This window comes from Hyaena hyaena, unplaced genomic scaffold, assembly GCF_003009895.1.
Source record: "Hyaena hyaena isolate Hyena2069 unplaced genomic scaffold, ASM300989v1 scaffold_882, whole genome shotgun sequence".
NCBI lineage: Eukaryota > Metazoa > Chordata > Mammalia > Carnivora > Hyaenidae > Hyaena > Hyaena hyaena.
The window spans coordinates 123,112-136,781 of NW_024081513.1; the positions used below are offsets into that span (position 1 = coordinate 123,112).

General features: G+C 36.3%; 1 protein-coding gene across 6 annotated transcripts in view; it reads left to right on the plus strand.

The window, feature by feature from the left end:
• CCDC82 (coiled-coil domain containing 82) overlaps positions 1 to 11,599 on the plus strand; it is a 32,718-nt gene extending 21,119 nt beyond the window's left edge. For 4 of the 6 annotated variants that reach the window (XM_039220314.1, XM_039220315.1, XM_039220313.1 and 1 more), the window contains exons 6-8: positions 363 to 533; positions 5,194 to 5,379; positions 10,644 to 11,599. In XM_039220314.1, coding sequence (XP_039076245.1) covers positions 363 to 533; positions 5,194 to 5,379; positions 10,644 to 10,709 — 423 coding nt within the window. In that variant the 3' untranslated portion in view covers positions 10,710 to 11,599. Of the gene's footprint in view, positions 1 to 362; positions 534 to 5,193; positions 5,380 to 5,757; positions 5,807 to 10,643 lie in introns of all 6 variants that reach the window. The other 2 variants (XM_039220317.1, XM_039220318.1) reach the window with 2 other exon arrangements.
• Positions 11,600 to 13,670: the final 2,071 nt, after the last annotated feature.

Here is a 13,670-nt window from a genome sequence, read left to right on the forward strand (position 1 = left end):
CTCAGTCTTTTCTATTTTTAACTGTAATACCTCATACCTAACTAGAGAGGAGAAAAGTAAATTAATATTTGCAAAGAATACTACTTAATAGTAACTCACAAATAGGAAGGATTTTTTTTCCTAGTCTGGTTTCTTTTCATTTAATAGCCTAAATTGTAAATTATTTTTTAGTTAAAAATATCTTGTCAAATATCTACCGCATATTCTGCATTAAAGTAAGAAATACCAGTGTGTTTTGCTCTTACATCCTAACCACATATTGTGATTCCTAATATTGGTTTTAATTGGTTAGGTTCTGTTTATGTTTTATTTTGTTTTTTCCAATCTTGTAAAGCTTCATTACATTTTTTCATTGTTTCCAGGAACGGGTAGAAAATTATTCTAATGTAAGCATCCATTTTAAGAATCCTGAAGACTGTTCCTGCCAGGCTTGTGGATTGCATCGCCACTGTAGATACTCGGTGCATTTATCAGGAAAGTTGTATAACACCAGAACTATGGAAACAGATGATTTCATGTCACATGATAAGCAGGTATTTCTCCCTCTCATTTTGGTTTTCAGTATTTAGAAATTTTCAATACATAAGTTTGCACAAATAACTTATTTTTAGAAATGGAGAAAGTACTAGGAGAAGGGGAAAGAGTACAAGGAAAGAAGGTATAATTTTTGAATGTGAAAAATGTCTTATATGACAAGTTTATAAATGCAGAAATGTTAATGATGAGAACTTCATCTGGTGAGTCTGAATATCCATGAAGGGTGTGTGTTTGGGGAGGCTCTTAGAGTTGCTTCTAAGTACTGCTGGTCAGTTATTATGATAGAAATATGCTATTAATCCAAACTCTTCTACTAGATTAGGTAGTATGATTCCTCAGTACTATTGGCGATAATTGAGCAGATTGAATCTGGGTATCAAGAATCACTTAGAAAGTTTGTATGGGGATAATGAATTCAGAATGTCTTTACTGTATCATTTGGCAAGTTATTATAAAAACACATTTCTTTTCTCGACATAGTCAATATGCAAATCTTATTGTTTAAAAGATGACATAATCATGAAATTCATTGAACCATTAGTTATAATGCAAAAAAAAAGGAAATAATTCAAATAAAATATTAGAGTAGTGATTTAATAAGTTATGTATATCATACCATTTTGTGATAGAATATAATACAAGCACTAAAATAGTATTTATGAAGGTTGTGAAATCATGCTAAGTGAAAGTGAAATAGTGAGCAGTGTACATATTATCCTTGCAGCTATGTAAAAATGCGTGTACACTTGTGTCTTTAGCTGTATGCATACACTAAACTAGTTATTGTGTAACTTAAGATAATGTAATTAAAAATTTTTTTAATGTTTATTTTTGAGAGAGAGAGGGAGAGACAGATAGAATGTGAGTGGGGGAGGGGCAGAAAGAGAGAGAGAATCTGAAGCAGGCTCCAGGCTCTGAGCTGTCAGCACAGAGCCCAACACAGGGCTAGAATTCATGGACTGTGAGGTCATGACCTGAGCCAAAGTCGGATGCTTAACCTACTGAGCCACTCAGGCACGGCTGTAATTAAAATTCTTTAATACTAAAATTTTCAGTAATTTTTTTCTTTAAATGGAAGAATCACCTATTAAAATCTATCTTATATTCTACTGAACTACAGTAGCAATGCATGTATGGGAAGGAAAGGGAAAGGAAAGGGATAGGAAAGAAGAAAATAATAAACTTGTTTTTCATCTAAGGCATTAAAGAGACTATGCCACTCCTATACCCACCCCTAAGTTATTTTGAAAACCAATTCTCCATTTTGTGTTTTTGGCCATAGTTACATAAAATTGAGACTGCTTGGGGTTAACTAGGGTCCCCTTTTAAAGTGCAAACAATGAAGAATGCGTGTAATGAGTATATTTAATAATAAAACTTTTTTCCTTACTTATCCAAGATTAGCTTTTTTGAAAGACAGGATGCTTTGATGGAAAGTGGTATTGGTAGGAGAGAGTAATTTTAGTTACAGTAGTCTTGGATAGGGTACTGAGACAAGAGGCCTTGGACCACCAGAGTGTGGTGAAATCTGGGGGCATAGATGAAAAGGAAATCACTTGGAGGAAAGGAGCGAAATCTGAGAGGCAGTTGGAAAGACTGACAATAATCTTGAATTCATTTGAGTTTTCCCAGAATCTGTCCAGACTCCTAAAGATGCTCAAGATCCAATGGAAGAGGCAAGAATTTTGAAATAATTATCAATGTGTGACATGTCCATGAAAAAAACAAGCCAAGAGGAAATAGAATCCTTTGGCTCAAGCCTATTGTGCTAAATGTTTCTAGAGACCTAGAAACAAAAGAGAAACTTCTTCCCGTTCTTCCTCTTTTCTTGAGGATCTTTTTCCTTTCTTCTCTATTGTTTCACTTCCTGGCTCCTCTGTATATAAAGGAGGACCTAGAGAAATGCCTCAAAAAGCTCTCTATAATTAGCTGGATATTACAAATGTGCATAATGCATGTTTCATTGTATCCTTGCCTTAGTTTGTTAAGCAGTGTGTTCACACTTCTACATGCTGTATCTAATAAATTACAAATCAGATTCCTTCTATGGCCTTACAATTCAAGATCTGCTGTTTTAGGAAAATTTGGTGACAGGTTTTAGCTCCATTTCAGATTGTATCTCTGGATACATAGGATACCTAATTCACATTGATAACTGAGGTGACTCAGTTAATTTCAGATACATCAGTTTATACAACTATGCCAACTAACCCTGAACAGTGGATTAGTAACCATTTACATGCCTTTTTCCTTGTCTGCTTTGAGAACAATCATCACAGAACTTACTTCTCTATCTCTGGCAATTTTTTTTTAGTATTGTCTCTCTTGTTAGAATAGTGTCCTTAATATCCAGAAATGCAATTAGGTAATTAAAAGTAATTTCTAAATAAGTTTCTTAACATTTAAGGTCACTGTTGTTACAGCATAGTTTTGTTTTAGTACTTTATATAAATGGAATCCTACAGTGTAAGCCTTGTACACTGTACAGAGAAATTTGTAAGGTATAAGAGGCTGTAACAATACACTACAAACAGGTGGGGTGAAGGGAGAGGCCTACTCACATTATTATAGCTATTACATACATTTACTCTTTTCTGTGAACCCCTACTAACAATGGTGTAGGCTCTTCCACAGAAAATGTGATCACATTTTATGATAACATAGTATGAGAATATTCTAAAAGTAATTTGGGTTTATTGATCTACATCAGTGTAAGTAGCTGCCAAGAAGGTAGGAATTTGAAGTGGAAAGAAGTAAACTGTAACGTTAAATATTTTCAATGGATATTTTTGTTTCATACAGGCAAAAGATTTTTAAATAAGGATTTTTAAATACCTGTCCTTCCCTCTTGCCCTGACTTAAAAGTTTTAGGCAGATAATTCCTCAGTGTTATGGAAAATAAAAAATATTATGATGGAAAGTTTTTAAAAAGTTATATTATTTTTATACTGTATTTTTATCTAGAATGGCCATAGGAGACCTCACCCACACAAATACTTTAATGAGAGAAATGGAGAGACAGAGGGCACCTCTAGTGGTCACTGCAACTATTGTGGTATCTTTTTTATTCAAAGTAAAAAAGGAAGTATTGGCCAGGTAGTTGTGATGGTTGATATAACTGGTTTGATGATAATGTTGAGGTTACTGAGAATAATAAGCAAGCAATGAGAAATCATACATGATTGTTTCTCTTTTTTTAATTTATTTTTGAGAGAGAGAAGAGAGAGAGAGAGAGAGAGAGAGAGAGAGAGAGAGGATCCCAAGCAGCCTCCGTGCCACCAGCACAAAGCCCAATGTGGGGCTCAAACTCATGAACCATGAGATCATGATAAACTGGAATCAAGATGCTTAAGTGACTGAACCATCCAGGCACCCTTGTTATTATTTCTAATAATCTGAAAACCAGAAAGGTTTTCATAGAACTTGAACAGAAATCTGAATATGGTTTTCTTAAATTTTTGAGGATTTTAAGAAAGATTGTAAGATGTCCCAAGTACTGTTTTCACAAGATGTGCATCAAACCTGTTGCTGATCATATTTAACTTTTATTCAGTTTTGCCAAAATATTCTTCGTTTTATTACTATTTGCCAGTATACTCAGATTGTTTTTGAACTAATCACCTATATGTTCCTTTGCAGTGTGGCTTCAGAAAAACACTACAATTCTTTGTTAGATAGAATGCAAGTTACATAGATCAATATTGTAACTACACCACTTGTACCAAACTCAAGAAAACATAACCCATTAGTGAATTTATGGGCAGAGACAAAAACATAATTTAACAAGGAATTTGTCTCTTTTTTCTGGTTACTTCATGAGAATGAGCTTGATCATGTTATGTTTTTAGTTACAATGTTTAGTTTGTAGTTTTCCTATTTTAGTTTTCACTGTATAACAGTACATATTCCAAACATTCTGAAAGAAATGTTCTGTTGGTTGATTTTACAAGAAGAATATTAATCACAGAATGCTGGAAGTTCATACAGACATAGAAATTAAAATTCTTATAGTTTGCTAGCAGTAAAACACTAATGTGTTACAACCACATCAGAGTCATTAATTAAGGAAACAAACAGGACTAAACACAAAGTTTTTACTTTACAAAATGCTTGTGGAGCAAATTAGTTAGTGAAAACTGCCAGTTGGTTTGAGAGTTTGTTTCAGTTTTACATGTTGCTTATAAGCTAGAACGTTAGCCTAATCCAGGCATTTCTAAGTCAGTAACTGTGTCCATGTGGTCCATTTTCTTGCTTTCAGGTGTGCCTGTTCTCCTGCCTTAACAAGCCATTTTTCTCCTCACAGTTGGCCACACTTTACTAAGTCGAGGACCCCCCTCCCCTCTGGATTGGGTTAACTGCCCCTCCTTTTGATAGCATCTCTTGCACAGCATTTTGACACGTTGTTTTGCAATTAAACACATTTCCGCCTCTGCAGTGCTTAGCCTAATACTTGAAGAAACATAGCAGATGTTCAGTTTTTCTTAAGTAATTTGTATAATAAGAGAAGGTAAATGAATCATTGTATAAATATTTTGAAAATTAATAATACATTTATTAGATTTTGCTGTTAAAGAAAATCTCAAAACTTGAAAGGCTGTATAATCATTACTATGTGTCTGACTTTGTATGTCAGATAATGTTTATTCCTTGATTTAGGTGTTTACTGTTGGCAGAATTTGTGCTAAGCGTACCAAAATTTATCACAAACTGAAACATTTTAAGTTCAAGCTGTACCAAGAATGCTGCTCCATTGCAAAGACAGAAGAAGTTGAGGATGAACAGGTTAAAGAAACAGTGGAAAGAATTTTCAATCAGTCAAGAGAAAGTGGCTGGATTAAGGAGGTAAGGCGAATACAGAAGAATCATCTCATTCATAGATTCTGGAGCCTAATTATGATCAGCAAAAGGATACAAATGATTAGAAAACTGTGAAATTTAAAAGAGAATCTCTCCTTTTCCCCCTGTCTTTGTATTTTCTCTTCTTCCACCCATTCCTTTCATGCTTATCATTGCCCACCCCTGAGTAGGTGCCCTGATGTTCTAAGCACTCCTTCAGCTCATCAGATAAATTGCAATCAGCAATAATACTGTCCTGTAATGAAGGACCTCTGTCCTTTTCAGTTTTATATATATGGTATCCCTTACATATATATTAAGTCCCCGTATTTTCTTTGACGAAGTGTAGGACTCACCTCTGCTTGTCTGCTTCCTATTCTTTAGAACAGTTCTTGTGACCCGAGAGTGAAGAAGCACCTGGTGCCAATCTGAGGAAAGGATCTCGGCTGCCAGTTCTAATACCACCCACATCCTCTTCTTGAGGACGTGGGCTGAGCAGTGAGCACTGTAACTGAAGATCAAGGGGAATGCAGGGGTTTCAGGCCATGGCACTGATTTTGATTCCCCCAAATCCTGTTGATCACTAAGTTTGATATCAGGGATAAAGTGGGGGTTTTGAAGAGTGCACTGGATTCCCGAAGATCTGCTGGCAGCTCAGAAGCTCTGGTCTGCTCACAGAGCTTTTAGAATTGTTTATGGTACTTGGAAAGAATGCTAATATGATTGCAGTCTTCTAAAACAAGTCTAGTTACGTGAATGTATAAGAGAAAACATATAGCAGATTTTCAGGCAACTCAGATCAACAGTATGTTTAATCTTAAAAAAAAAAAAAAGCCTGACTTAAGATCTGTTGCCTGGGTTATTTATATCATAGGAGAATTTGTAAAAGAGGAAAATAAAAAGGAAGAGAGCTTAGTGAATAAACTTATGAGCAAAGGGAAAGAAAAAGAGAACAACAAACAGGAACTTGTTAGGACACGTCAAATTCTGCAGGGTGTCCCAGTCTGGAGAGTGATATCAGACTGGTTTTCCTTCTGAAGATTATCTTCCCACCACAGCCACCACCCGGTGATCTCTCTGCCCACCCCCCACATCTCAACCTTTCCGTAGTCTCTTCTCTCATTTTACTCTCCTCAGCTTTTTATCTTTTACTTTGCTTCAGCTTCTCTCCCAGTGCTCTCCTCCCTGTCCTCCTCTGTGCTTTTCTGTTTGCCTTAGGGAGAAGCCACCACTTAGCCAGCAAGTCGCATCTTCATTTTCCGTGATGACCTGAAATTCTTACCTGCTTTCACTGGTGCATTTAAGTGTTGCCAACGCTCTCGTGGAGTTGAAAAACCTTTTGGGACATCACATTTTTTAAAAGAATTGTGTGCTAGGTGTAGAAAAATCACTGTGCATTTATTATATATATTATATATAATAATAGTATATGTGGGGAAGAACATTGAACTTCTTGCAGAAAAATCCCCAAAAGCATTTCCAGATCATGTACCTTAGAGAAAGCTTAACAAGGTTTCTAACAGGAGGGACCTGGAATAAGAGAAAAATATTCTTGGAAAAAGAAAACCCAAGTGTTCTCTTATGCTTCGAGAACAACACTTAGCATTGGGCATTTAAGGTATTTCAAGATCATGCACGTTTGGGACAACATGCACATTTTGTTTTTCACATAAAATACCACAGCGCTTCATTTTCTTTCTGAGATCCCTCCTTCTTTAAAAATATTTTTCCATACATTTTCTCAAAAGATTTCCTAGAAACTAAAGTTTAGAGCCAATATAAGCCCATATGCAGTGTTTTGTGCTGTGATCACATTTCAGAGCTCCTCAAGCTCTCTGACGTTCCTGAGGACCACGCCACCTACCTCTGGGAGCGCGCATGTCCCGTGTGGCCGCGCTCCACGTGCTCATGACACACGCCTTTCTCTTCAACTGCCCTCTCGGTGACCCCAGCCACCCACACCTTTTCCAATGCCGGGGCTCAGCGCTACTTGAATGGCCAGATCTCTGGCCCTTTTAGCTCTTATCCTCCCAATGATTATGTCAACCCCTTCTTTACCTCACACAAACGATTTAGTCGTGTCTTTCCTGCCAGCTTTTTTGCACACCTTGCTTTTTCCCTTATCTGCCCCTTCCTCCTCCAAGCATTTTTCTTCCTCTATCTCAGGATATCTCAGCATTTCTTCCCAAAGACCTGCCAACTAGACTGACTTCCTGTTCCTCCTCCTCCCCGTTGAACTAAGATGATCTGTTTTTAACCTACGATGACATTAAAGGGTAGGAGGAACTTGAGTGTTAATAAAAGAGTGAATGGGGAGTTCCTGGGTGGCTCAGTCAGTTGCCTAACTCTTGATCTTGAGGCTCAGGTCTTGATCTCATGGTTTTGTTTTCAAGCCCCACATCAGGCTCTGCGCTGTGTGTGAAGCTTACTTAAAATAAGAAAAGAATCCATGAAAAGAAAATTATAATAAAACCAAAACATATAATAAATATAATAAAAATGATTGCCTCATTCTGAATTACACTTGAAGAACACACTGTCATATACCACTGGCAAAATTCTAACAAATGTTTCTCACTAAGAAGAAGGTGCATGTGATGATGGGGTTTCCAGAGAAGTTGAAGATAGGGTTTTTGGGATGGGGTGGTGAAAACAGGAATATCAGGAAGTGGAGAAAGTATGTCAATTATACTACCAAGTCTCAGTTTTGTAGTTGTATGTAAAGTTTAAATGTATTACATAAACATTGTTACATAAGAAAGAATTTTATATTATGATTTGATATCTCACCCCTTCCTGAAATTCTTGCTATGTGGTCTCTTCTCTTTTCCCCCTTTAAAACTTTTTTTCCTTTTCTTTTTCTTTCACTCCTTAAACTGGTGTTTCTCAAGTCACGGCCCTAACTACCTATGTCAGAATCACTGGGATTCTGTAGAAAACGTGTAGTTCCTGGCCTCACTGCAGACCTATGAATGAGAATCCTTGAGGGTGTTAAATACCCAGTATTTAACAAGTTAGGTGATTCTTAAGCAAATTAAGGATTGAGGGCCGCTGGATAAAGGTACTTGTTGCAGGGCACCTAGGTAGCTCAGTCAGTTGAGCATCCAAATTTGGCTCAGATCATAATCTGTTAGTTTGTGCCCCTCATTGGGCTCACTGCTGTCTGCATGGAGCCAGCTTTGGATCGATCCTCTGTTCCCCCTTCTCTCTCTGCCCATCAGTCCCCCACTCATGCTCTCTCTCAAAAATAAGTAAACCTTAAAAAAAGAAAAGGTACATGTTGCTCCACATTCTGTTCTCCGCCTCTATAAGCTCTGCCTTTGGAAACCCATTCCTTTCTTCATGTCTAACTGCTGTTTCTGACCAGAAGACCCCAACCTCCTTCTTTTATGTTCTGATCTCTTTCTCACACTCTATTCCCACAGTTCACATTTTTAAATCAGTAGGTCCACCTGGAACTCAAAGGCTTAACATAATAAGATCCAAACTCTCCAAATTTTTAGTAAAAAAGAATGATGGAAACAGAATCTTTAGGTGGAGAGAATGACCAGGCAATACTAACTGCCTTCTCTCTGAGTTTCACTTTTTTATGGAAAGCCTTTCTTTTTTCTTCCTAAAGCGGCACCCCCACCTTTAAATGTCAGAAATAGCATACTATGATAGTTAGAAGCATGGATTTCAATATTTTCCAGCAGTAGAACTTGGAGGCAAGTTACTTTATTTCTCTAAGTTGCCTCTTTACTAAAATAGGAATTAAAACAACAAAAATAGAGTTTTGATCATGGATATTAAAAGATCAACACATTTTAATGATTTAGTATTGGACCTAACAATTAGTAAATGACCAATTAATGTTAACTATTATTAGGAATAAAAGCAAGGAGAGGTTTTCCTTCCTTTTCTTAGTACGGCTGGGATCGCAATTCTCCAAAAGAAATTTAATAAGAGGAAAAAAATATAAAGATAATACAAAAAACATAAAAACAATCAAACTTTTAATGTATAGGTTTCTAATTCTAAAATACTTTGCTCGTATCTGATAGAACCTGTCCAAAGGTTATCCACTGCCCCCCTCTGTTATATTCTTCATTCTTTCCAGAGAAGGTGATCCAGCCAGAGGTCTTTGAGGGGGAAAGTTTTCATAGCCCTGTCTAGAAGGAAAGCACACTTCTCCTTTATCTTTCCATAGGTTCCTACCACCACAAAAGTCAGGTCATTGGGATCCTCTCTCTCTTCATTGGGAGTAGAACAAGAGTTTATAAGTAAAGAAACCATTAGGTCAGTTAATTCTCCTCAGCTGAAGTCAGCATTTTGCACTCTCTCGGTTGTGAGATTTCTAAATCATCCTGACCCCTCTCATCTCTTGTCCTACCCTGGGTCTTAGCTTTTCATCTTCATTTCTGTCACTCGGATTTGGGACCTCATTATCTAACTTATTATAATAGACTCCTAACTAATTGCTAAAGTTTTCTAGAATGGCTGTTTTACCATTTTCTTAAAACACACCTCAGATCATATCAATCTCCTGCCTCATATTCTTTAGCAGTATCACATTGCCTGTCACATTATTGCTAAACTCCTTCACCTAGCATTTCATACATTTTATTCTCTGACCACAAACTCTTTGGTTCAGTCTTCTCTTTCTTTTCCCCTAAGGAACCTCAAATTATAGTTAAATCCCATAAATTCTTGTCTTCTCACTGTTGTATGGACTGTTGTGTCCTACAGAAAACTCTCACCAGCAGATCTTTGCCTGCCAAACCCTTTTTCCCAGGTCAGCTTAAGTGATTCTCCTTCCCGATCACCTCAACTAACCATGGCTACTCTTCTGAACCTTCATAACAGAGTCTGTATACTTCGTCATGGCACTTGTTATTGGTGTAATACCAGTGAACTCTGGTCTCTTTAGGATCAGGGAAAGTGATTACTTTTGTACCTAGACAGTCATTAGAAAGTGTTCAATAGATGTCACATGTTCAAAAAAGTTTTGTTGAGGAAGTTATTGAAGTTTGTTATACTTCTATGAATATGATAATAGAAAAATTATATTTTATAAGAACATTATGAGATTAACAGTAATGTTCAGTTTGGTCTCTTTCCACTCTTTATGAGTTAGAAATGCATATTTGAAATTGTGTCCCTGATTAGGAGATTTTTGTTCATGATTATCATGAAATGAACATGTTCCTACTTGCGTCTGTAGATTGAAAAGGCCTACCTTATCTTCTTTGCTTTGAGTAAAATAACTAGCTTTTCTATTGTATACACAGAAATATGGTCAACTTCAAGAATATCTAAATTTGGCGGATTACTTTCAAGATGAGAAGTTTGACTGAATTGTAACACATTTCCTTCAGAGAAGATTTTATAAATTCCTGTAAATGTGAAGATCATGAGTCTTGTTTCTCTGTATCATGTGACATATTTGTAAATTTTATGTGTATTTTCATGGCAAATATCTTGTTAAAACATATGTTCATCTTAATATCCATGAAATGGCACTCTACAGTCAAATAAAAGTTTTATCTGCTGTACATAGAAAACATAAGCCTAATCATTTTTAAGTAAGTGTATTTTTAAAGTTATGAAACAATGCCTTTATAACAGATGATTATCAAGTGAATGAGCTGTTCATGTCCTGTCAGCTTAGTAGACTGTATTTTAAAAATGAATTTAGATTAACATCTATGTGTATTTATTATTGAATCTCTGCCCAGATCTGTTTATTATCCTTTCCAGTATTAAGTGATCTGCACTGATACATTTTTTACTGCTATCATTATCTACATCAGTGGGCCATGGAAGAAACCCAATGTTTCATTAAGTTCAATCCCCTCACCTCAGAAGCAGACTATAGTTTACCCATTCTAACTAGAGGAGTGTTTTTCTCCTTTTGTAAAGTTTCCTTTAGAAATAGATCTCCGGCCACCACAGTCTGTCAACCCTCACATTCAGGAATAATTTCATGATGTGTTTTTTCATGCCTTATAATGTTCTCTATATTTTTTATTTGATTTTGTCTACATGTTAACGATTAAGATGTGTTTTATTTATTTTTATCCATAACTTTTCCTATATGTGTATTTCTGTTAGGATCCGAAGATCTCAGAGAGACAGATTCAGCCAAAAATAGTTTAAAAGCATATTTTGGCATCTGCATTGCTTTGCACATTTAAATTTTCTCATAATATAATAAAGTAAAATGGTTTTATAGTGATCAAATTGACCCTGTCTCTTCTGTATCTTTAATTCTTAAAAGTAGTGTCATGGTAAGATCTACGTTAAAGTGGAATTTTAGATAATTGTTTCTGACCTCAAATGTTGACTGAACCTGGCTTCATTTATTATGTGGTTCATGCATGGAGTTCAGAGTATGTGCGTACATTTAAAAAGCTACATCATATTAAGTTCTTACACAGATTACTTAATATTTTCTGCAGATCATTTTCTGAAAGTATCCCTACTACTATTGTAAGCAAAATGAGTAGAAAAAGCTCACAAAGTGCCAAGAAAACTGATACTGATGTTTCATATGAGGAGTGCACACCTTTTTGAAAAGAGTGCAGTAGAAATTTTCAGTCACATATCTCAATTCTTACTTCTCTGGCATATGGAAATAAGCCTTAACTAAAATGAGGCCATAGTTGAAAGTTGAAGATGCAGTGACAGTGCCCAGAAAGAAGCAAGGCAGAACTGAAGGAAAAGTAATAGTCAAGTTGGAAGGGTCATGAACGACCTGTAGAAAGGAAGGGCAAGGCAAATCAGAGAATCATGTGTAAAGCGTCTCTGCGGACCCTGGAAGCATCACTTCTCACATGCAGCACTACAGACGAGTTTGCGACCGCTGAGGAGTGAGAGCGCCTTCCACCGGTAGAGTTTAAAACATAATTTAGTACCATGCATTTAGCTTGTAAAAATTAAGGCATCATCGATTACAGGGACTTAAGAGGGCAGATGACTCGCCCCTAGGCCAGGCATCTTGCCGGTGGGAAGCGTTTTCCCTGTTGGAACAGCACTGTGACTGTCGATCAGGAAATGTAGGAACCAGTTTTGCTAGTGTCTGAGGTTACTGCAACTGAGCAAGCCTCTTCAGTGGGTGTCTGCAGAATACAAGAGGCTTTTAGGTATATAGTAACACTAAAAGAATGGCAGAGGAACAGGCTGTTAGGAAATGAGGATGAGCATGGTTTAGGGGCCCAAGCAAGTAGTCCATAAGAAAATGGAAATGTTGAAAAAATTGAAATAACCTTTACAGGTGTTACGACATTATTTTATCATCAACATAACCATCTATATCATCAGTTGGATAGAAGACTAAAAACTGGTTTGTAAACTTAAAATCCCAGATGTCTGTGAACTTTTTAGATCTGGGCATTTATCACTGTAGCATTAGGTGCTCTAGTGTTAGACATGGTTAGTTGAGATGATGAGGAAGACAGGAACGGACAAGTAAAAGGAAAGTAATACTTGAAAGAATTCATATAGCTACACGGAAGCATTAGGGTTATGAGAGAACAGTACCATAAAGGGGAGGAAAAATAAATACTTCATTGGCAGTTGGATGTAGGTGACCATGTTTTCTCAATTGTCTGCTCTCATATTGAGGTGAGTAGTTGTATTCAATCCTCATTTCTCGAAGGGATTATGGGACAGACTTAGATTCTAGCAAGATGAGTAGAGTGTGATTCCAGCTTTGCTATATTGAGGCACCGACCTCAGTAGTTAAGAAAGCATAGATTTGAAATCAGTCTTGAACTAGAGTCCTGAGCTGTGACATCCAAGTCACATGAACTGGAACAAGTAGTTTGATTTCTGTGATCCATAGTTTCCTCATTTATAAATGAGCTTAATAAAACTTACCTTCCAGGTTTGTGGATTAAGAGAGATCTGTGGGAAGTGCTGTGCCCGAAACAGTGATTGTAAATAAACAATACCTGATGTGGATGGAAATGAGGATGTGGATGATAATGATTTCAGCCTGAAACTAAATGGCTGTAGAGGACAAATATATACAAAAGACACTAAAAAAAGTGACTTACACCACAGAATATAGTATGGAAATTTATTAAATTATTGCTTGAGAAGTTTTTAAAGTCTATCCCTGTCCAGCATGGAAATCAAAGTTTATATTAAGGAATAGTAGATTTGACTAAGGACTCTGTGTTACTTACTAATGAAAACCAGTGCTAGTGCATGACTGTCAAATGAACTGTAAATTTTAAATTTAAATATTACATTTTCTCTTTTATCAAGTATGATTGCTGAATATAAATAATAAGCAATAGAAGATAATGTTT